The 25,107-nt window shown below is 48.5% G+C and overlaps 1 protein-coding gene across 1 annotated transcript; it reads right to left on the reverse strand.

The window, feature by feature from the left end:
* Positions 1-971: 971 nt before the first annotated feature.
* On the reverse strand, positions 972-25,107 carry MICALL2 (MICAL like 2). The gene is made up of 17 exons (XM_063315066.1): positions 24,955-25,107; positions 19,568-19,616; positions 17,336-17,477; positions 15,797-15,978; positions 14,012-14,133; positions 12,468-13,115; positions 11,625-11,878; positions 10,245-10,317; positions 8,646-8,785; positions 8,185-8,337; positions 7,855-7,919; positions 7,606-7,729; positions 7,216-7,306; positions 6,101-6,174; positions 4,894-5,008; positions 2,064-2,110; positions 972-1,455 (listed from the first exon to the last, which is right to left on the reverse strand). The coding sequence occupies exons 1-17, from the start codon at positions 25,095-25,097 to the stop codon at positions 1,376-1,378; spliced, it is 2,502 nt and encodes an 833-aa protein (XP_063171136.1). The 5' UTR covers positions 25,098-25,107; the 3' UTR covers positions 972-1,375.

Here is a 25,107-nt window from a genome sequence, read left to right on the forward strand (position 1 = left end):
CTGACTGTTTCAGGTCACAGACCAACTTCTGGAGAAATACCAGCTTCTAGTCTGATGTCCCCATGGTCTCCTGGTGAAGTCCACATCTCTACTGGTCCAGCTCCATCTCATTAGACTTCCGTGACTCTCACAGGGGTCAAGGGTCCTAAAATGAGATGTATTTCTCCTATCCAGAAGCAGAATTTCACTCTAGTTATTGAAGAACCAAATCCATCTGGGTTCTAAACAGTGTTTTATCCCAGCTGAGTCCACCAATATAGGTAGTCCTCGACTTACGACCACAGTTGGGACCAGAATATCCATCATAAGTCATTGCAGTCATAAGTCTGACTGGACCCGATTTTACGACCACTTTCACAGCGGTCATTAAGTGAATCCAGCTTCCCCAATGGGTGTTTTTTGCTAGAAAATGATAAAGAAGATTTTATAAAAGGCGCTTTCACCCACCACCCCTTTTCCCCAAAATGCACAAATTGCAAATCATTCCAGGTTTATTACGAAGTACAAAAGTGAAAAAAAAAAAAACTCACTTGTGATTATCACACAGGAGAGTTACAGAGTAAATCTGGATGCTGCGATTCTCAAAGGCATGAAAATAGAAGCGCATGTCATTGTTGCTTTTATTCAGTAATTCACCCTCTTATTCAAGAGCGTTCCTGAGCTTTTTCCTTAATTCACTGGCAGACAGGCCTGCTGAGAGCTACAGTTCCACCTAGTGTCCGGAAACTGATTCCACAGAAGGATGGACAAAAAATGAACAATCCTGGGGGGAAATGCAAGGTATCCATTTATCACTGCTCGATCCTAAGTAGGAAGGAAATGGAATTTTTGCTCTTCTTGAAAGGATGGCAGGATGCAGCCCTGGCAGGAAAAAATGGGGGGCAACTCTACACCCCAGATCCTCCTGCAGCTGGAGGAGAAGGTATCAGTGCAGTGTGTTTGCTTCTAAGCCAGTGTTTCTCAACCTTGGCCATGCTGGCTGGGGAATTCTGGGAGTTGCAGTCCACCCCTCTTAAAGTGGCCAAGGTTGAGAAACACTGGTCTAAGCTGCTGAATGCTTCCCTTTATCATGCTCAAAAGTCACTCAGAAGGTGAATTTCCAAAATTTCCAAATTTCCAGGCTACATTCAGAGACCACTATTTTCCCCAAGGCTTTGCCCCTCCCTATCCAAGCAAGGCAAGATTTCTGGAGGCCTCCTTCCTTCTGCTTCAGCTTCTTCTTTCTTCCTACGTGGAGTAGCCAAAGGACTTACACTCCTTTGAAACGAAACACCAAGTTATTTGAACCACAAATAACGAACTTGAAATGAAACACCAAGTTATTAGACCTGTAGCTTTGGGTGATGAAGCATCCTGGTTGCACCCCATCCCTGATTCAGCTCTTGGTTTTCAATATTCTGAATAAGCCGAACTTGGTTTTCTTTTTCTCATTCTCCTGGGTAATCTGAGACATACCTACGGGGAGGAAGTACATTTTTAAACCATTTATCGTTCATTACCAAAGGGCTACTAGTCTTATTTAGAGAGGAGGAAGGCGGTGGACCTGCGAGAGTGTCACGTCTTCAGAGGTTCACATGAAAGCGAGCAGGGGATGTGTCTCTTTGGTGGTGGCATCATTCTTCTGGAACATGGATTATTTAGCCATGCTTGAAAGTGTAAATCCTTGGCTCAGAGGTGGGGACCAAAACAACTGGAGGTGGGATTAAGGCTTCCATGTTCTCCTGATGGTCTTCTCAGAGGTATCGAGTGGTCTGTGATGACTCTACTGTGGTCCAGCAAGGCCTCAATGAGGAGTTACTGTAGGGGGCATAGGGAATGGCCTTGAAGGACAACAGGAAGAGTTGCTACCAAGGGAATGGTCAGATGAGAGAGTCATCAGCCTGGGCCAAGAAAGTACCTTGAGAAAATGTCTCAGGCAAGACCCTCCCTACTTCACAGAAAGATGAAGTGAGGGAGGGGGAAGCCCATTCAGACTTGCAAGATTCTGTTCCTATAGCTTTACCATAAAAGCAGTCCTGACTCTGACTTCTGAGTCTGGTCTACCTTGGAGAGCTGACACTTACCAAAGCTCTTGATCATGGCAGCCATCATCTCATCTTCTTCTAGTTCCCTAGAGGAGAAAGCACAGCAGATACTCCAGCAGCTGGAATAGTCCCAGACCTCCAGGTGTTGAACTCGAGATCCCAGCATCACTGGCCAGGCAATGGAGTTCACCAAGGTCTACCCGGAAAGAAGACTGAGCTCCATATCCGAAATGTCCATTCAAGTTAAATCGTATCTGAGCAACGACAGAAGCAAGCACGCTCCCCACCATCTTTCCCAACCACCCTCAGTTCAAGGTTTCAAGACATAACTTCTAGGAAACTCTGCTTCGAAAAACAGTAATTTATGAATTTGGTGGCATCCCCGAAAGAAGACTGGTGAACCTGTGCTATGTTCAATCAAGGGCTTCTCAAGCGCGTAATTCTGGGCTACATTCCCTGGACCATTCAGAGATCTGGAATGCCTCGTCTCTAAAGGAGGCTGTTTGTTGCGATCCTGCATGAGTCCCTGCTCTGTTAAATCGTCCTCCTAAACTAGAAGCGTCATGAAATCTTACAAAGGTCCTCAATCTTACTTCCTCCTTCGCCCATTCAAAAAGTGAACCTTTTTGAATCATTTTAAGTCAGCAAAAATAAATAATAATAATAATAATAATAATAATAATAATAATAATAATAATAATAAAACATAGAAATAATAATAGATATAATAAAAATAGTAAGAGTTGGAAGAAGAGATGAGAAACTCCCCTGGACGAGCAAACAGTTTCCTTGTATTTGCTGCGTCAGCCCAGCGAACCCCTCCTCACAACTTGGATTAGCAACGCAACAGCAGCCAGAATCCGCAGATAATCATCCCTAATTACTCCAAGATACTTGCCAAGAAGCCGGACCCTATGAACCTTGCTTGGCAGAAGGAACAACTAAAGTTCCTCATGGGGGCCGTTGGCCAGGCCTTCAAAACGCACAGGGCAAGGCAGGTCCTTTTTCTAAGTAACTACTTCTGAAGAAATGGGAAAATCGCAAACTGGAGGGGAGGGCAACTTCATTTTCAGCTTCCTTGAGCCCGTGCGTTGAAGGGAAGGGATGGGAAAGAGGCAGCTTTGAAACCAGAAGCTCTGCAGGAGTGTTCCTGGTCCGGAATTTGTTGTCCAGAGCAGGTCATGGATTCTGTCTCCAGAAGATGGGCATTCTCCACTTTTGAATTTGGGGACGGGACATAGAAAGCAGACAGAGAAGTGTCCCTCAACCTTGGGAACTTTAAGATGTGTGGACTTCAACTCCCAGAATTCTCCAGCCACCCATGCTGGCTGGAGAATTCTGGGAGTTGAAGTCCACACATCTTAAAGTTCCCAAGGTTGAGGGACACTGAGATGGAGGATTAGAACTTGTGGTTGTGGGAGTCTCTGGGCTGTGACTCCCATCAGCTTCAACCAGACAAATCTGGCCAGGGAGGATGGGAGCTGCAATCCAACAATTTCTGGCAATTAGGAACAGGAGGGCAAGCCAGGTCAGGAATCAGACACTCCAAAAAATACTGGGACTCTACTGTATCGTTGTAGGGTATAATAGCAGACTCCCAAAAGTCTGACAAAGGTTTCTGTCTCCCCTGTCTTATACCCAAGGGAATCAAAGTGGGCCAATCCTTGGTTTCTTTCTCCCTCCCTCCTCCGAGGGCTCAGCTGGGGTTTACCAAATGGCTCTTGAATTCCTTCTCCAAGGCAATCTCCAAACTTTTCTGCAGGAGACACCATTTTTAAGAAACGTAGAGAGCCCGGGAGACGGCCTTGAAGCAAATATTCAGAAACCGTGGAGTCCTGGGTGCTCTCTGAGCCTTGCTGTTTCCTTGCAGACGTTTCATTGCCAGACTGGGCAACGTCTTCAGTGCGAGGAGGGAGTGGGCCTTGCTCCCTGTTTATATACTGTGGCTTGCCCTGCTTGGGTGGGTGGGGGTGTTGCTTGTGTTGGTGGGGGTGTTGTTCTCTCCTCGGGAGTTCCTTGATTGGGCTGTTGTTCGCTGCTTGGTTGGTTGGCTGAGTTAATCGTTCCTTGATTAGTGTGTATTGTGCTGTTTGATGGCTCCTCTGGTGTTAATCCTAGTGTTGATTTTTGCACATCTGGGTGTTGATTGCTGGCAGGGGAGTGTCCTGGTCTTTTGGCTTTTCTGTTGTCTCTTCTGAATGGTCTGTAAGTGTTGTTTACCGCTATGTGTCTGTTGGTGGCTGCTTGGTCTGAGTGCCGGGAATTCCCTGGTGTTTTTGCATTTGGCCTGGTCTAGGATGCTGGTTCCCCAGTTGAAACTCTGGTTGAGTCTGTCCCTGTGTTGTGAGATGAAGGAGTTTTCACACTGATGAGGTTGCCCAGTCTGGCAATGGAACGTCTGCAAGCAAACAACCAGGCTCAGAGAGCACCCGGGACTCCACAGTTCAACCCTGAGCTGCAAATATTCTCTTCGATTGGTATTCAGAAACTGTTGTGTAAAAAAAAAGAGGGGGGAAGTGGTTCTTCAGTCTTGGGAAGGGCAGTAGGATGAAAAAGGGACTTGGGCAGATTCCTCTCTGGCTCCCTGGGATATAAGAGGCAGAGGAGAAGATGCACAAGTAGACTTTCAAGAGTCAGTTATTACATCCTATCTCAGTAACGTGAAGTTCTGACCCTCCTGTGGAGACGGTTTCCTCATCCGGACAACCTCGAAGCGCTGACAAGGAAGAAGATGGAACACGGGGAGACAGAGGCTGTACCGTTCAGAAGTTACGCCGGAATCGGGAACACCCAACAACAACCTTGCTGGACAACCGGTGCTGGGCAAGGGAGCCCCCCCAGTCCTGCTGCCTTCCTCAGCCCTTTGTACCTGAGTCTGTCCTCATCCAGGTCTTCCACAATTTTGTTCCGATCGTTGACCGTGTCCAAGTACGAGTCCAGTAGTTCTTTTTCCCGAGCCTTCTCTCTGGGGGTCTTCAAGTAATCTGGAAGGCAGGGGGGGAACCAGAATTATTTTTACAAGAACGAACTGCTGAACGAAGCAGCGAAAGGCTCTCAGAAGCGTGGTACAGAGAAGCCTGGGGATGAACTTGGGAGGGAGGTTCAGGAGCTGTGAGAGAAGCAACGAGGGCAGGAGCATTTCTGAAGTTCTGGGGAAGGAGGTGGCATTAGGAAGAGGCTGAAGATGGCTCTTCCCTGGCTCAAGCGGGGGTCTAAGAGGGAGGGAAGCAGACTTGCAAGATTCAGCCAGCCCTTCAAGGTAGGCCAGGTAGGAAACCAAAGTCATGCGTGCGAATATTACTTTTATTATGAGGTCATGGTAACCGAACCTTGCAAGTCTGGGTGGGCTTCCCCACTTCCCTCATCATCATAAGGACCAGGGAGACGCTTTCTCAGATTACCGCTCTGCCCCAAACTCAGATTTCTCTTATCTGATCTGGCGGCGGCTCTTCCTCCTGTCCCTCGGGCTTATTCCTTCTTCCCATCACAGATTCTGTTCCTAGAGCCTAACTCAAGAAAGTAGAGCTCTTGGAATTCTGGGAGTCGAAGCCCACCCATCTTAAAGTTGCCAAGTTTGAGAAACGCTGAATTTTAGACAGTGGCTATCCGATAAGTCGACGTGATGTCGTTCAGTGGCCAGTTGCCCCCAACAAATTTATTTATTGATTGATCCAATAAAGTTCGAGTTTTGGCTAAGATGGTCTGCCAATAATGGTTTTGGGTTTTCTTTTTAAGTTTTTGTAAGCACCTGCTTGCGTCATTGGGATGTGCAAGTCCCTTCAACAGCACAAGGGGAGAAACCCTGAAAGAGAGTTGGCATCAAAGTTGGCAGAGGCAAGCCTATTTTCCCCACGGGGCCTCCATTTTTCCTTCAAGGTAATGGGCTTAGAAGCAGGCAGGGACCCTGCAAGTTGGGTCTGTTCCTCCGTCCTCGCCCTCCACCGAGCTTCCTTACGGTTTTGCTGTGCAGCAAAATACATTGGAGAAAGTGGAGAGAAATAGAAGTTCTTCGGAAGGATAAAAAAGACCACCAACTCCAACAAGCATCCCAAGGGGGGAAAGGATGGGGCACCCACCAGCTTTGCTCATGAGATTCCGAAGTTCACTCTCAATATCCCACTGCTTCACTTCCAGTTTTTGCTGGTTCATCCTGCAAGAGAGAAAAGTTGCTTCAAGGAATCCGGATTCGCACCTGGGACTTGTCCAAAGCTTTGGGCCACTCCTGAACCGACTGCTGGAAGGATCCTATGTGGCTGTTGTCTTCTTTTTTAAAAAAATATTTTTAATTTTACAATACAATGAAGGTATAAAAAAGAAAAATACAAGAAAGAAAAAAAAGATAGGAAATAAGAAAAAAGAAGTGAAAAAAAGAAAGAAAACATAGAATTTTGACTTCTGCTCTTCTTTCTATCAAGTCATTGCCATCTTGCTCCTTCCCTTCCCTCTTTAACCCTTTTTAATCCCCAGATCCATAAATCATCATGTTGGACTTTTCTTTTTTCAGCAAAAAGGCCACAGGAGGCTTCCAGTCTTTTTAAAAAAAGTCTTTCTCATTTTCTTCCCTGACCTAAGGATCCTACATTTTCATCCAGCTCTGAGCATTTCGGGAAATTGAGGCTTAGTTCCCATGACCCTGAGCAGAGTGTTCCACCAACCAGCATCCTCAGGATTTGTTGAATTACAATTCCCATCTCCCCCAACAGTCAAACAAGGGCATTGAAAGCAGAGGGGTACCAAGATTTCGGAAGGGAGAATGGTTTCAAATGGCATCACTTGAGGCTAAAATTAGCATCAAATCTCATTGTTTCAAAAACTTTCCATAAAAGAATGGAGTCTGTGAAGAAAAAGAAATACAGGTCATCCTCGTTCAGCGGCCACAATTGGGCCCAGCAACTTGGTCGTTAAGCAAAGTGGTCACTAAGCGAAACATCATGATTTTTTGATCTCCCTTCAGCTTTCCTTTGCTTTGCAGACCTGCAAAGGTTGTAAATGCAAGGACTGGTCACCAAGTGACTTTTTCACCACCATAATAACAGCAAACAGTCACTAAACGAGGACTATCTGCAATGAGAAATGACTTCTGGTCATGATCTGCTGGACTTAAAAAGGGAGCCCAAATCCTATAGTCGGCAGCTGGCTGCCTAGATGCCATGAACTGCCCACATTTCTTGCCCCTTCCAGCTCCACTCACTTGTGCATCAACTCGGACTCCCATCTCAGCAAGAGCTGCTTCTCGTGGATCAGTTTGAACCATTCCACCATCAGGACATCTTCGGAATCGTCTGTACAAAAGATCCAAAAAGCCAGAAGGGACCACACTAAACATTACCCATCTCAAAGAACCTCAGACGGACCCTGAAAGGTGGGCCACGTAGGGAAAAAAAACCCCAGCACCCGCCTTTGCAGCAGACACTTTTGCATAATTTGGAAAAGAAGAAGAAAAAGAAGGGAAAGGTGGAAGCCACATACTCCTGCCTTCCTGGCCCCCATGAGGGCTAGAAGCTTGTGCCTTTCCAAACCTCTTTTTAAGAGAAGATGAGAAAGCACAAGGATTTTGACAAGGCCGTGGGGCCCGCCTCACCTCCCTCGCAACCCCGCAGCTGTTTCTCCAGAGAGATCCCCTTCTGCTCCAGCCTGTCCAGGTCCCTCTCAATCCTCTGGACTTCCTTCTGGATCTCTTCCTCGGGAACATAATCCGGGTGGCGCTGAAAGGCACCGAAGAACCAAAGACACTCATTTCACCACCCTGAGCTCACAGCAGGAAATAAAAGTTCGGCCTCACCCCAATCTGCAAGGTGGGCTGGCACCTCGGTTTTAGTCTGTAGCCCACCTGGGTGGGAGAGAGCGCTTGATCGCTTGGAGGCTTCCTGAAGGTTCCCGGAGCAGATGGCTGGTCTGGAAAAAAAAGGGGGAGAAATTCATTTGCTGGCCCAAGGGCATCTTGGTTCCCAACCGATCCAGGGGTTGAAATTCAGCTCCGCTCTTGACCTCCAGAGTCCTGCTGGACAATCGTTTTCCCGGGCCTTCCAGATGTTGCTGAACTACAATTCCCAGCATCCCTCAGTGATGGCCATGCTGGCTGGGGCTGATGAGAACTGTAGTCCAGCAATGTCAGAGGCTGTAGCTCCCCCCCACCCCAGAAATGATAAGAGAGACTGACCGGTGGCAACCACTTTTTTTGACAGGTTCCTCCTCCCCGCTTGGGCCGTTGATGGGTGAGATTCCCACGGCTGCTTCACTGTCTGCCAGCTGCTGGAGACATCAAGCTGGGGCACCAACAGTTTCTTCTTCTGTGGTTGAAAAGCCAGAGGCACTTCCAAGGAAAGAAGAAAAAAGCTCTTAGGGCCGATTTGTGCAGAACAGGGAAAACCCAACTTCTGAGCGTTGACCTCGAGTTCAGACCCAAGATCATTCTCAAGAAGGACATGGCTGGGACCAGACAAGGTGGCCACCATCAGGTCCCATCAGGCAGGCAAAGACAGAGGAACCATGTCCCTCACTGTAGTCCGAGCTACTGGGAGTTCTCTCCCCTTCACAAGGACTAGATTCTTGATCGAAGGGTTTTGAAAGCCTGCGACTGTTCCTTTGGCCCAGTTCCTGCCAAAGCAGGGCTATTCGTACCAGCTTTGGGAACCGCTGGGGAGACAACAGAAAGAGAGGGCTTTTTGTCTTTCTGTCCCGGCTTCACCTCTTTGTTGATCACCACCTTGTGAACATCCTCAGATTTTGGAGAAGTCTTGGTTTCAACCTGGTGGGGGAGTCTGCAGAAAAGGAGAGAAGCTGGAGGCAGGGGCAGGCACCGACCGACATTCTGTGCCAAGGCAGGCAGAATTTTGCAGCCCGGGCTGGCCTTTGCAAATCCAACCACACATAATTTGATAAAGAAATAAATAACTAAAGATATTTGATTCTGCAGAGAGAGAGCTCTTCCCCCCATGCCCCACAGCCCCAGAGGATGAAATCTACCCATTCATTCCCTGTGTGCGTGTTCTGGAGTCTTAAAAACCGAGAGCATCTTTTCCCTTTGGCAAAAGGATGAAAGCCGGTTTTCGCAGGAGGGGGAATTCAGGTCTGGCGCCCGCCCAGGGTGGCTGTGCCAAAGGCCGCCGGAATCGAAATGAGATTGGAAGGGGTTGAAATGAAAGAAATGCATTTTGACCTCCAACTTACTCCAGTCCTAACCCAGCAGTGATAAAGAGTAAATATGACACCTTTAATTTGCAAAGCAGAGACTCCACTCCTTAGATCTAATATCACAGAGGAAATCCAAGGTTGGAGCTGGGGGCAAAATTTAATTTTTTATTTAATTGATTTATACAGCCATCCAGTCAGCAGACTATTGAAATGCAGACAAGGTGAAGACCCATGGAAAACATTCCCTGAGCATCAGGGAATGAATTGCCTCACACACCCCATGTGCATGATATGCAGCATGTGCCACCCGTTGCAATACAGGTAGTCCTCAACTTACGACCACAATTGGGACTGGGACTTCCATTGCTAAGCGAGGTGGTTGTTAAATGAGTCACGCCTGATTTTATGACCTTTCTGCCACATCATTAAGTGAATCACCACAGTCGATAAGCGAATCTGGCTTCCCCCATTGACTTTGCTTGTCGGAAGCTGGCTGGTAAGGTGGCAAATGGCAATCACGTGACCGCAGGGACGCTGCAACGGTTGTAAGTGTGAGGACCAGTTGCGACTCCTCACACTTACACACACACTTACGCACACACTTTTGCAGCACTGTCCTAACTTCGAACAGTTGCTAAACAAACGGTCATAAGTCAAGGACTACCTGTATCCAGCGCATGCAAAAACAAAAATGGGAGGCAACCTGGTTCCCTTCAGAAGTCTGGCATTCCAACCCCCATCTGCCAAAGCCAGCAACCCCAAAGAACTACGGGAGGTATAGCCCAACATGTGTGGAACTTCACCTCTAGATAGTGGTGTGCATGGTGGTGGGACCAAAATCTGCAACATGGTGGCTGCAGCATCACAGCTGAACCCCTGCTCCTTCTGTACGTGCGTGGATGTTGCTTCAGTCTCAACCCCGCACCTGCCATCTTGCAAGCACACCCAGGCCCCGTGGACACCCATGTCTGTCCTAAATTTAGATACAGGGCTCTGTTTTGAAATGCACAGACTCAGCCTGTGTAACAGGTTACCGCAGTGAAGCATTTTGTTTTCCTGAAAAGAAACCCTCTTCTTGGTACTCACTTGACCGGCTTCAGCCTTGATCGCCAATCCTCTGGGCTCCCCAGTTTCTCCTCTACCACATTGGCACTTCTCGCTGAAGGAGAAACACGCAAAGGAGGGTGAGCCCTAAAGCAGCTTTCAAGGTTCTGCACCACTCCCCCTCCTGAGTCCCATCCACAGCTTGGAGTGAGCGAATTACGGGGTGGGTGTGCAAATGTGCCTATTCTGCAAAAAGCATGCAGCTTACAGAACCGAGGTCCTTGAGCTTTATTGTTAAAAAAGGGGTAGAATTGTGTCCGTTTGCTGCTTCTATCAATCTCATCCAGATGTTTCAGAATGCAATTCCAAGGGGGGGTGAAGGGGAAGGATTTTGGCAATTTTTTTTTCTTTTAAAAAAAATGAGCTGCCATCTTGAACCCAGTTCCCTATTTCAGTCCCCTGCAATAAAGACAGGTGGTGGAACGACAGCAATGATGTGGCACGAAGAAACGAAGGAGAAATGAACTTCCCATCTGAACTACGGAAAACTGGAAAGAAGGCGCTTCAGTCCACCTGCTTTTTCCAAACCTGATGCACTAAGGGGATTGTGAAGCAGGCTGCTGGTACAACGGGTTAAGCTAACCCCCTAAATCAGCTGACCCAAGAAGGGTGTGAACCCAGGGCAGACAAAAATAAAGTTGTTGGTTTGTTTTTTTTAAGTAAAAGAAAAAAAAAACTTTTGGGGAACATTTTTCCATGCAGAGGGCAGGAATGTATCTGAATAAAAAAAGATGAAGCATTTGCTTTATACACTAGGCCCCTTCTAGAAATGAAATCTCCATCTTTTACTAAATACCCAGAAAAGTTTCAGCTTATATCATACACAGGGATGACACGAGGCCATTTTATGAGAAATGATGCTTGCAGAATCTTTCCAACCAGTGTTTAAACACTACAGGTAGTCCTTGACTTAGAACCATTTGTTTAGTGACTGTTCGAAGTTACAACAGGCTGAAAAAAGTGACTTACAACCGGTCCTCACACTTACAACCATCACAGTGTCCCCGCAGTCATGTGATCAAAATTTGTGCATGTGGAAACCGGCATGGATTTACGAGGGTTGCAGCATCCCAGGATCACGTGATTGCCATTTGTGACCTTCCCAGATGGCTTTTGACAAGCAAAATCAATGGGGGAAGCCAGATTCATTGAATGACTGCAGCAAAAAAGATTGTAAAGTTGGGCGCGACTCACTTAATGACCGCATCACTTAGCGACATAAATCCCAGCCCTAATTGTGGTCGTAAGTTGAGGACTACCTGTAACTAGCGTTTAAATCATTCCATTGCATCTCCTTGACCAGGGATTTAAATCATGATTTGAACCCAATCCATCATGGACACATTGATGGCAATTTCCTACCTTTAGCAACTTTTGTGTCTGATTTGCGCCCAGAGTTGACAGATGGGCCAAGGGACCGATCCTTGGCTTTGTTCTGGGGGTCAGCCCTGACTCCCACTTTGTAGCTCGGATCCTTGGGGAGATTCGCAACCGGATGGTGTGTTTCTGTCACTCCTGCAGCTTCTGCGAAGGCTGGCTTGTTCAAGGGCCTGCTGACCAGGAAATTCTGGGGCTGTGGGCTCCGGGAGCCGGAGCTGCCAGGAGGCAACGGGTTGCTGCAGAGAAAAGATGGTTATTCGCTTCTGGGCTGCGCTAAGCCCCCACGGACCAGGGAGGCCCTGGGGGAGGCAGAACGTGACCCCCCCCCTGCAAGAGCAGGGCTTCTTCTCCTTTACTGATTTTTTTTTAAAAAGGCAGGCTATCTAGTCCTCATGATGTTTTAATGCCCTGGGAGTTCTATTTGAGTAGATGCAACTTGTTTTATCCTCTGATGCCAGGCCTTGGCACAAGGTTTTAATTTACATTGCTCCATGCTGCCTGCTCTTGTGTGTGTGTGTGTGTGTGTGTGTGTGTGTGTTGTAACGGGCACCCACTGGATCATTGTGGCATCTTCTCTCCTGTACCCATGGGGCAGGTTCCTCCACAGACCTGGGAAACCCACCCCTGTGGCTTCGGGGCACCTTCTGGGCTGTCCTAACCGCTTCCCCAAGTATTATAATCATTGGACCCCCCAGTAAACCTATCCATAAAACTCTAAAGAGACGAATTTGGGTTTGTCAATTCCAGGGCGCATCCCCAAACTCCCCCACTTTCAAACTTAAATCGGTGATTGAAAGAACTGCCAAAGTGATGCTAAAGGCTCACCCCTTGGATGCCACGGATCTGGGCGAAGCGGAGCCAACTGCTCCCGGCTGGCTGGTCGAAGGCTGAGGTCCCGGTAACACTCGGCTGAGGATGCTCCGCGCTTGGTCCTTCTCGCTGTGGCTAGGGACCTGCATTCTGGACAGGGCCGTCTTCTCGGGGACTTGGGAAGGTTTGAAAGGAGAGCTGTGGTTTCTAACAGGCTCAGCTTTGCCTGCGGGGAAGCTGGCAGGGGGCGGATCTGCCTGGAAAAACTTCTCCCGCGCCTGCTGGATTTTCAACCTCGACCCTGTCGAAGGGGAAGTTGAGGGTTGATCTGCTGTTTGGTCAGGAGGATCCCACCGATGCAGACTCGGGCTGCTGGTTTTATTATTCTTGGAATCCGACGGCTCCCAAGCCGCTGGCCGGGTGGCATTGTTGTTTCGGAAGGCCCAACTCGGCTTGACCCCCGGAGACGCGGCTGGCATCGGTTCGAGTCCCATCCCAGAGTTCCCTGGAGCGGTCTTGGGAGGGTCCTTCTCCCCATGGATCTCCTGGGCAGGAGGGCCCTGGGCAGGCGCTGGTCCCGCGTGCTGGCTACAAAGGAACGCGCCTGGGCCGAGCCCGGCTGTGTAGTTCCCTCTCTGTAAAGTCCTGGAGCACTCTTTGCACCTAGAAACAAGATTTCGGACCAAACATGAGCGCAGCTCTTCTCCCCTTATTGGAGCATTCGGTGCTCGGAAACGATGCAAACGAATCTCGTAGCACGGATGTCCCTCTCACGGGCAGGAAAGAGCGGTTTCGAGTCAGGCCAGCGGGAATGACGGCCAAGATGTTGCAGCATAGGGTCCTCCCAGTTCCCTTCCCTTCCCTGTCCTCTATTCTTCTACTCTCCCCCCCATCTCTGGGGCACAGTCCGTTCCTCGCTACTTTTCCGTGTGTCTTAGGGGATTCCACCGCCATCCACGCCCCAACAGTCCTGCAAAGCTTTGAGATCCCGTCCTCCAGCCTGCCAAGAATTCTTGAGCCTCAGAAGTGTTATCTGCGGGCCTAAGGACTAGCGACTTGAGAAAACGGAGCTTGCACCAAGTCCCCCCAGCCGGGTGTCCTCCAAACCACCACTCCCTGATCCTTGGCACAAGCCGGCTTCAGGCTTAAGGGAGCCAACGGTCTGGAGAGCATCCTGGTCAGGGAAGGGAGGTGGCCAGAGGATAGACGGGCTTCTCTGCCCCTTGGGTGGACAACCCAAGACCCACACCATCTGCTTCCGTTCTCCTCCCATCGTTCACCCTCCAAGAAGCTTGGGGTGGCCGACATGATCCTCCCAACCTTGCCCATCTTCTCCTCCCCTGACACCAGTTAGGGAACCAGGACCTGAACTCAGACCTCCTCCAACGTTCTCACCTGGTGGCAGGCCATCTGCTGCTCTCTCCACACCCAGGTTCACCTAAGGCCAGAGCAGGCCTGGAGACCACCCCATTCGTACAGCATCCTTCCCCTTCCCCGAGCCAGACGCAGGGCCTACGGGGCGAGGCCAGCCCCTGACCGAGTCCTCCGGAGAGCCATACCGAAAGCAGTTTCTGTGATAAAGCTTCCCGTCCACCAGGAGGCGCTGCACCAAGTGGACGTGGGCTCCGCAGACGGCACAGTTGCTGTGAGGTGTGTTGCTCTTCTCGGCTAAGACCCGTCTCTGGGGAGGGAAGACACGCACAGGGGGATGGAAAAGGAGCGCCCCCCCAGGCAGAAGACCTTCCTAGTCCCCTCTCCGGATTTATTTGTTTATCAATCAAATTTGTCACCGCCCACCTCCTCCGCCAGAGTTTTGCTAAGCAGCCAAGCAGAGATTTCCAAGGAGCCCCCCAGCAGGGCACAAAAAACTTCTGATCAGCTGGCCAGACTGGGGGGGTCGTGGTTTGATTTCCTCTGAAGGCTAGCCTGTGGGGTGGGGTGGGGGGCTCCCCACTTCCTCCCCACTGAGCATAAATCGCAAAGCTTTGCCCCCTGCCCCGCCCCAACTTTTTTTCTTTGCAGGATTTTCTGAAGCTGATCTTCTTGGACTTCTTGAACAGTGCTGGCCTTTCCTCTGTTGCTTTTCCTCCCCCCCCCCTTCCTTCTTTTCCTTCGGCCTTCCTCTTCAGTTCAAGGCATTTTGCCCCACCAAGCAACTCCTGAGCCCTGCCCCGTAGACGCGAAGCACGGAGGACGACAGAGATGCAAGCAAGACTTTGGAAATGTTCACCCACTTCCTTTTCTGGATTGGGTAAATAAATAAACGTCTCCTTCGAGTCAGGGTTGACTTTGGGTGACTTCATGTACACGTCCATTATGGGCCATGTGATAGAAAACCCACTGCCTGCCCCTGAGAGGTTTTCCCAATTTCTCAATCTAGCCTACAGTTTTGGGAGCTCCTGGTGGTCTCCCATCCAAGGATGACCCTGATTAACTTCTTGGAAGACCAATATCCATTAATCTTGTTCTCTGTTCTGCCTCCATCACTAATTGATTACATCTAGAACAGTGGTTCTCAACTGGTGTACGGTGGCAGACAGATGTGCCCTGGGATTGTGTCTAGAGTGCCCCAAGCTTTTTGTCTTATTTTTTTCAAAAAAAAATTATACAGGTAGTCCTCGACTTACAATCGTTCATTTAACGACGGTTTAAAGTTACGACAGCCTTGGGAAAAGTGCTTTACGACCTGTACTCGCATTTACGACCATCATACCACCCCTGCAGTCACATGACTGCAAAAAATGTAGCTTGCATTTACAACCAGTTGCAGCATCCTGCTGTCATGTGATCCCAATTTGTGACCTTTTTCGCTGGTTTCTGGCAAAAGACATCCATTGGGGAAGCTGGATTCACTTAATAACCATCATAAAAATGGTTGTAAAATCGGGTCTGGTCATGTGGTGAGTCGACTTATGACTGCAATGACTTATGACAGAAATTCCAGTTCCAATTATGGTCGTAAGTGGAGAACTATCTGTATTATGTATATTCTGTAGAATCCATGTATTCAATACAGAGCAGATATTTTTTTTAAAATCGTCTAACTTCCCCTTGAACCATGTCTTACATGTTTAAAAATAGGTATATATGATTAATAATTTTCTGGTGTGCCCCAGAGCCACTGCTTTACTCAGTATTGTGCCACAAGCTCAAGACGGTTAAGAAGCACTGATCCAGAGGATCATGGTCCTCATCCCTTAGCATCCATTATTCTGGGATGCACTATCTTGGGCCATGGAGGTTCCATTCTGGAACATCCAGCTGTCAATAAACACACACACACACACCACACACACACGCAGATTCAGCCTCCAGGAGAAAAGGATGGTGTTTCTTACTTGGACTGGAGAGGCGTTCACCATCGGACTATGCCCCGGCGCAGCTGGTTCCGTTTTGGATTCAAGGGGAGAAGGTTGCCTTGCTGGTTTTGTGAAACTTGGGGCCGTCGGCTCAGAAATCATCTTTTTCCCAGTCGGCTGCTCGCTGGGTTGGGAAGCCGGGCGCTTGATTCCAGCCATCCCGCCAACTGTGGAAAAGCAACGGAGCTGAGATGTCAGATGCTGAGTCTTGGACCATGCATAAGAAATACATATCCGGGACACGATTGGATAGCTTAATCCTGATATGTCCGCCTTCCCAGGCAGACCAGACAGGAAACATGACCAGATGAGCTAATTCTACTTTATTGTAAGGCTGCATTAACAGAATCTTGCACGTCTGAAAGTGCAAATCTCTCCCCCTGTCTCATTTACAGCCCAAGAAACTAGGGAGGGTCCCTTCTGAGCCTCTTTCTCTTCCCATTATGGGGAATTCTGGGAGTTGAAGGAGTCCACACACCTTCAAGTTGCCAAGGTTGAGAAACACCACTCTAGAAATCGAATCCAACACAGATTTTAACCATGAAGCTCATTGCCCTAATCTATCTCATTGCATTGTTTTGGCTGAGTCTAAACCTTTGTGATGAACACAGATTGCGACCTATCACCAAACCCACATATGTCTTTTATCAATAAACAGGAAATAATTTTTCCTCCATTACAATGAATATAATTGATTAATTGAACCTCAGTTCAAGTCCCTATCTGACCCCAGAGCTAGAGGGCCCAATCTATTTTTCATGGATGTTTCCATGGGAGTGAAATTAGGAAAGGCCCTTATCTGTGCTACCGTAAGCTCACAGAGAAAAGGCAGGAAATAAATGCAAGAAAATAAAAATCAGCTTTGGCACCTCTGTCATTTACAGAACCGTGTCCTCCCTCCCATGAAATCTCGCAAAGCAAATGCAGGAAAGAGCAAAGGGCTTGTAGAGCAGCCCTCCTGGGTTGTGAAGATAAGCCCAGGACTGGTGGCATTGGGAAACCAGAAGTGGTTCTGTGGAGATTTCAAGTGGTAAATAAACAGCTCTCCTTTTCTGTTCTAATCAGTTCCTGTCACTTTTCTCAGCCGTGATCGATCGGTTGTGCACCGATGGTCTGCCTGAATGCAAATGGCTTTAAGCAAAAGGAAAGGGTCCATTTATTCCTGTGGCAGTGGGATCCAAGGTGGCTATGCATGTAGCCCTGGTTTCTACATATACCCTGGGTTTTGCGTGACAGTCTTGCCCCACTCCCACTGGCACTTGAAACTGCCTGTCCCCAGATTCTCAAACAATGCATTTTCATTTTTTATTCCTTCCAAAATAATTCAAAACAGCCTGCCTGCCTGCCTGCCTGCCTGCCTGCCTGCCTTCCCCCTTCCAAGCTGGCCCCACCTTGGGCTTTTTAAAAAAAAATCCTTCCCATCATCTAAAACTCTTCAGAGGCTTCAGAGTAGCCATCACGGTGTGGGCAGCACATCACGTCAGTCAAAAATTCGGAAGGAGCGAGCAAGCGAGAGATACTCACTCGGTGACTTGCCATGGAAGTAATTGTAATATTGGGAGACGTAAGTGAGGATGCTCAGCCTGTCCGGCACCTTCAGTGCAACCATATCTTCGGCGTCCAACAACGCCGGGATGCCCAGCTCTTTCTCAGCAACCTGGAAAGCCTAAGACGTGGGAACAGAGAAGTCGAGGTGGGATTCTGCTCTTCAACCGAGCCAAGGAGCGCGGCCCAACTATTTTGCAGGACAGACAAACCCGCTCGCGAGTTCGGGTCCTGAGCCCTGGTCTCCTGTGGGAAAAACGTGAGCCGGGAACATCCCCTTCCACAAAACCCATTCGCGTCCCCTTGGCAGGGGCGAGGGACAAAGAAAGTGGTTAGGAAGCTGTTTCCTATCGAGATCACACACTTTTGCCACAAAAAGCGCACCAACGCGGCCTTGGAGATCCTGATCTGAAGGAGCGTTTTCGCTGCAGGGTTCAGCTCTGCCCCTCCAAGCGGGATTAACCCACTCTGCGAGCAGCGAAAGAGAGGCACACACGTTCAAGCTGATTACAGTGACAGAGATGACAGGCTGCCAGTTCTGCTAGTCCTCATGAAAAGGCTCTTCGGTGTGGGTAGGCAAAGAATTTCATTTCCAAGCCAGGCTCCCAGGAAATGAAGACCAGCCAGGCCATGGAAAGTCAGCGTGGGAGCCCAGCTTCTTCGCCAGAGCGAGGACATTCCATTCCCCCGGCCCTCGTCCCACGCTTGGATTTTTGGATCCGGCACAGAGCGGTTGGGTGGTCCAAGCCTGCTTCCTCTCAGAAGCCTCTGGGCACTGCTCTTCCTCACAGCAATTGGCTTCCCCAGACACGACACTCAGCGTCCAGGGATCTCAAGTTTCCAAAAACACGAGGAGAGGAAGGGAGGGTGGACGGGGATCTGGTTTCTCGGCGGGAGGAATGCATTTGGGGAGGGAGCAAAATTGTGGCAAGGGAGCACAGCATACCGGCCAGAGGGCAGGGCCAGAAAGGCGGGGATCCAAATCGGATCCCTGATTCTTAGTGGTTCCCCCGGGATCATTCGAAACCTAATCTGCTTTACTGGGTTGGAGGGAAGATAAAGGGAGGAGAATTACTAATGCTGGCCTGCTGTCACTGGAGGGAGAGTGGAAGCTAGAAATAGAGATAGATGACAGATGATAGCGAGAGACAGAGACAGAGAGGATAGATAAAGACAGAGATAGATGATAGATAGGTAATAGATAATAGAGATGATAATTAGGTAGGTAGGTAGGTAGGTAGGTAGGTAGATAGATAGATAGATAGATAGATAGATAGATAGATAGATAGAAGATAGATAGATAGAAGATAGATTAGAGAAAGAGAGGGAGATGCATCAAGACTTCCCCCCTTGTAAAACTTGGGTCCAAGAGTTAGACTTCCGTAAATCCATATCTGCATTCATTCCACCATGTTTTTCAGCCTCCACAACCTGCCCTCCGATCCCAAATTTCATTCATTCATTCATTCATTTGCCACAGCTGCTCACAGGCCACTTGGATCAAGCAAATCCACGCAGCTGAACCCCCAAATGCGTGGCATACAAGCAAAGAATAAGATTATAACCTAAGGTGATCACCAGCAGCCATGCCACCTCCATTTCATCCAATCGAAATAAATCATAAACAATCGCCAAACTGTCGCAAAACTGGTCTCGGATTGCGGCTGCTGTTGGCGCTCCAGGCGGCAGACGTTGGCCAACAGGTCCTCGCCCCCTGCCAGCTTCCCATTCAAATTGACGGTGCTGGAAATCTCGCAGAACTGGTTTCTCTAGACTCAGCTTTGCACTGAACGCGATGAGCTCAGTTTAAAAATTAGCCCACCTAATTCCCCCCCCCCCGCTTTCTTTTTTCGTGTTTGATCTCTTCCAGCTTCACTTCGGGGTCCCTCCATACCCCTGACCCGGCCCCCATCCACATTCAGGGTGCACCAAGCGCCCCAAACAGGTATTTCACCTGCTCCACAGACACCGCTAAAGAATACTGCAAACACCACCAAAAATACTGGGGGAGTTGAATATCATATGCGTGAAGCAAACTATTTTTTTTTAAAGGAAAGTAAATGGTGCCGAGTGTTTGCTTTATGGCCTGTGTGTTCTGATCAAATCTACCTGAGGCCAAGGTGCGCAGGAGAAAGAGATGGGAAGGAAAACACCCTCAGGGGAACTGAACAGGAAGCAGAAAGGAGCGGGGGGGGGGACGGGACACCTTACCAACTCGTTGTTCTCGAAGACGTTCTCCTTGCTCAGGGAAGTGAAATTTCTGAAACAGGGAAAGAAGAGGCAAAGGTTTTCGCCAAACAAGCCACATCAGGCCAGGCTTCCTTGCCCCACCTGAAGGGCCAAGGCCCCACCACGTTGCCTGCCAGGCCAGATTCCCCCTTAACCACGCAAGCCAGCCTTTCCCCACCGAAGCATGCCCTGTGCTCTGAATCTTAGGATGTTTTTCCTAATGTTCCCCTCGAATCTGCCTTCCCTGGAACTTACATTACCCTTTATGATGATAGAAGACAGGTCTTGGCCACCTTTGGGGCGAAACCATGTTCAGTCCTTGGGAAGTGTTTTTATCGCTCCTCCCTGCAAGCCTAACCATATCCAGTTCCTTTGCTCTCGCCTTGTAAGTTTGGGGCTTCGGTCCTTCCTCTTGACCTGCGTTTCAATTCTTCCCATTTTTATGGCTGAGCTGGCCTTTTCGTAACCGCCGGGAGCTGAGACTGTGTTCTCCAACCTGCAGGTTCTCCAGAGGTCTGGGGATATTTATTTATTGACTGATGAGGTTTTTATACCCCGTCCATCATAACCAGCTTGCAATGGGGATCCTGCTCCATGCACCCCAGGTAGCTGACCAGGACGTCTTGGAAGGCCGTGGGGGTGAAGAAAACCCTGGGACATGCACAACCATCATCACGTGAAGAACATGCCTTTTTTCTGCAGGATGGGGAAATTTTCCCTAGTTATGCTGCCAATGTCCGCCTGCAGCTGAAGCTTGATTGCTGATGAAGTCAAAATAGCAAGCGAGCTCGGGTGGAAACCCTGAAGCCAAAAGCAGCCAGGAGGACAAGGCCCTATTTGGAGCATCCAGTGAATGCAGTTCTCTCTTACTAAGACTGAATTTCTTTGAAGTTTAGGCACAGCGCTCCAGTCTTTGAAACCACCTGGAAATCTCTCCCATAACTCATGGCCCAGTTCAGCTAACGCAGGCATCTACCTGACCTTACCTCACTACAAACTTTAGGAAAAGGGATCCAGTGTCAACCCCTAATCAACCATTCCACATGCCTGCTGCATTTCTAAAATCCAGATCTGCGTCCTGGGAAATGCCCGTCCGTCTACCCCAGAGGAATCAGGGGGCTGGAAGGGAAGGACCTGTAAGCGAGGGCTGCTTTATCCATGCTCACAGCTGCCTAAAAGGGGTGGTTTGTCAAGTACCACCAATCCCATCACGCATGGAGGAACTGCACTGGCCGGAATTCCCCCCAGCGTGAATGCAGCTTTTAAAACCACCTGGAGCCGAGCAGATCTGCCTTCTGTGGCATGAAAATCTCCTAGTGTCAATAGAAGAAAGACAAACGATCAGGCTTCAGAAGAACTGGACATGCAACTCTTTTTTGTTACAACAGCATTCGTGCAAATAAAAATTGGAACGCAGGCTGTGAGTTCAAAGAAAGCAGGTCAACAGAATTCAAGGAGACGCCTGAAGGAGGTTTGAACAGTCACTTCTCTTGGGCAACAACCAGGAAGATATACTTGGAAGGAGCATGAGAAGGAGCTGGGGAGAGATGGACTTGCCAGGTTTGGTTCTGGCAACATAAACAATAAATCAAGAAACAAGCCAAGAAACAAACATATGTGTCTCTTATACAGAAGGAGCAAGGCCAGCTGCTCTGCTGAAAGGAGTTGCCACATCACTGCAACCTGACAATGAGCCAAATGGGATATGAAGTCCTGATTTAAATCTCAAGTCTGCCAGAAATTCACCAGAAAAGAGTGGGACCACTGACACTGTTCCCTTTCAGTCTTCGAGAGCAACCTCAGGTTGCTCCAGGAAAGGAATACCGAGAAAACAGTCCCGATGTTCTTGAGCTACCTCTTCTATCAACCTCAAGTTGCTCCAGGAAACGATTACCAAGAAAACAGTCCCAACGTCCTTGAGCTACCTCTTCTATCAACCTCAAGTTGCTCCAGGAAACGATTACCAAGAAAACAGTCCCAACGTCCTTGAGCTACCTCTTCTATCAACCTCAAGTTGCTCCAGGAAAGGAATACCGAGAAAACAGTCCCGATGTTCTTGAGCTACCTCTTCAATTAACCTCAAGTTGCTCCAGGAAACGATTACCAAGAAAACAGTCCCAACGTCCTTGAGCTACCTCTTCTATCAACCTCAAGTTGCTCCAGGAAAGGAATACCAAGAAAACACTCCCGATGTTCTTGAGCTACTTCTTATATATATCAACCTCAGGTTGCTCCAAGTAAAAAAAATCCAAGAAAACAGAACTACCATTCTTGAGCTTCTATGCCCATGCCTGTAACTTCCCAACACGCATGAGCTCCTTATGAAAGGGCGACACCCCAGCACCCAACAGGGAATGCTCTGTGCTGGAATCACACCATGATCTGCACAAGCAGGCCATCCATCATCGAGAGCTTCAGCCTAGGAGATGCTCTAACGCCCAAGTCCAACTCCGCACGAGGCAGATCCATCCATCCCGAGATCTGAACCGCTTGCCGAAAATTTTGCTCCGGTACGACTGACAGTGCTCAGGAAGGCAAGGCAGCAGGCAGCTCCCTCCAGCAGACATGGCTGCGATGAGGTTTTAATGAGGGGAGAAAGCCCCCGAGTGATCAGCTCCGTTGCTGCCTGCCACTCTGCCTTGCCTGCTCTGCTCACCAACGTTGTCATCGCCGGCCGTGTAAACAGCTAACATTTGTCAGGCCCGTTAGCGGAAAACGTCTAAACATCAGCTGGGGAGAAGCAAAGCGTTTCCGTCTCGGCAGGCCGCTGTTTGCTTTAGACCCGCCGTTCCAATGGCAGCGTCACCATGAGCACCTGCTCCGGAATGGATGCTTTCATTTCAGCGCAAACAAGGACAGGGGCTGGGATGAGCTCTCCGGTTCCTTTTAATGGAGCTGAGGCGGAGGTCCGTGGAGACGGTGAGGGTTGGAAGCATAATTACTAGGCAGCCTAGCAGGGCAGGGCCAAGGGGTCAAAAACATCAAGATGGTATCCGCGATGCCCATAAAAAGGGGGCGGGGCTTGGATCATAGAGTTGCAGCAGCCATGTTGAACTTTTGGACCTCCTTTGCAGACACCCCCGAAGTCTAGGCACGAAGGGCCAGGAACAACCACAAAATAACCCCAAAGAGCTGAGAAAAATGCTCTTTTCTAGAGGAATAGCTATCTTTTAATTTTCTCTCTTTTCCCCTCTCTGCCTTCACATCTCCATAAGCCACTTTGCTTTTATTAATCGGGCTGAGGAAAAGCAGCACCATTTGCTGGCTAGAATTTACCAGCGTTGAACCCTGGGCTACAGGTTGTCCTCATTTAGCAACCACAACTGGGACCAGTGACTTGGTCATTAAGTGAAGCAGTCGCTACATGAAACATCATGATTTTATGATCTCCCTTCAGCTTTCTTTTGCTTTGCAGACCTGCGAATATCATAAATGTGAGGACTGGCTGCAAAGATACTTTTTCATCACCATCATGACTGCAAATGGTCTCTAAACGAGGCAGTCACTAAACGAGGACTGCCTGTATTTAGAGGGCACCAAGTTGGAGAAGCTGATCAACAGGGCCATGGACTTTCTCCGAATCACATCCCGCCTGCTCACCTCAACCCAAATATGTGGGTTGTGGAATTGCTTTTTGAAAATTGCTGGCAGGTCATCACAGCTTTCTAGGCTTCCAGAAGGACTTCCATGAGAAAATGCCTTTCTGCCCAATAATCCAATCTACACCCACATGTAGAAAATTAGCACATCAGCGGAAAACGTTCAGCCAGAACTCTGTTGGGGCCTTAATTTAATTTATTTGATTTAGGCACCACCCAACTCTGATCTGCCCTGGGCAGCTGGATTTCTACCTGCAAGAGGTTGTTCTAGATAAGAAGCGTTCAACCATACCAACCTTGATTAAATATTATATTATGGGGTCAAAGTTTATGATTTAATCATTCAGATAAACATGACGTTCTCTTCCTGTACTTAATGTGTGTTTTTGTATTTTATGTCTGTTTTTTTTCCTGTTTCCTTTTTCTTATTCCTTTTTTGCATAAAAAGAATGAGTGCACAGGAAAAGAAAAAAAAACTTTATGGGTCTCCTAAAGAAGTTCAGCGCAGACGAAAAAGTCCTCCGAAGGCAGAATAGCACCAAAGAAATGGAGAAAAGGGCTATTGTTTGCTTTGCCACTGTGAGATTCATCCCCAGCTGTTTTAACATTCCATGGCCAGCCTGTTCCTTTATTGGGGTCGGTCACATGGAAGGAAATGACAAATACATGTTCAGCCACAGTGAGTTTGTCTGTTGCTCATCAACTCTTGACTCTGTGGCTGCACGGAGTATGACATCAGACCAGTGAAATTTGGTGTGGAAAATTAGGAAATAAATGAGTTTTCTGTCTGGCTTTTATTGCAAGGGGGACAAATTTAGAATTTGCAGAGACGTGAAAAATACCCTCTAGCCCTTACTCTAATTTTTTTTTCTTATGAGAAAAAAAATACTGTTCCAGAATTTCTGACTAGATTTTAATTGGGAAAACTCTGTCCCTCTGAATTTCTTTTTATAAAAGCAGGGTCCACCAAAGGCCAGGTCCCATAGGCCAATCACGGTATGGTTTATTAATTAATTATTTTTCCCAGAGAAAGCACATTGCACTTAGGAATGTTCAAAGATCACACATCAAAGGAGTAAGGAAGTGTTTAGAAGAAAACAGCAACCCATTTGAGTGTATAACAGAATTTATATAATAAACTGTCCATGGGACCTGACATTCAGTACAGCCTATAATATATGAGAATCTCCTTTCATCCTTAGGTGTTTCAGAGAACAAAATAAACCAAAGCCTAAATCTGCAAGATGATCCAGGAGGTTAAAAAAAAAGCATTGTATACAAAAAAAATGCACCAGAAAATAATCTAAAAAACAAAGCAAGGCGTAAGAGGGGTGCTTTGGGGTGCCTAGGACAGAAACAGCTACAAATGCCAGACCAAAAGGGCTTTGGAAATGCTAACCTTTTGCAGGATATGTCCGGGCAAATGTTTTCAATCAATCCTTTTCAGTCAAATACAAACTCCTTTCAAAATCACACACACACCCTCCCCCGCCATGTTTCTTCGGTGGGATTGTGTTGCATCTTCCCCCACTCCCTTCCGCAAAGGCTTATCCCAGACTGGAGCTCCCCCAGTGATTCTTGATTTGCACAAGAGGAATTTCGGCCCGCAGGGGACGCCGCAGACTGCTCCCAACAGAGCGGCTTTCGTGATGTAGGCTAGACTGCCTTGGAAGCTGGAAGCTCCACTTAGCTCCCGATCTCTCCGCTGGGGAAAGCGAGCAGCCCTCCCTCCCCACCCCTCACAGGGAGGGGACCCCCAGCATCACTCACATGAGGTCCGGCCGGTGGCGGTGCAGAATGGCGCAGAAGGCCAGGCCGTCCCGGAACGAGGTGGTCATGTTGGTGACGGACACGTCCTTGTACCCCTCGCACTGCTGCTTGCACCACAGCTGCAAGGCTTGGATAGCCGACATCCTGGGGTGA

This window comes from Candoia aspera, chromosome 14, assembly GCF_035149785.1.
Source record: "Candoia aspera isolate rCanAsp1 chromosome 14, rCanAsp1.hap2, whole genome shotgun sequence".
NCBI lineage: Eukaryota > Metazoa > Chordata > Lepidosauria > Squamata > Boidae > Candoia > Candoia aspera.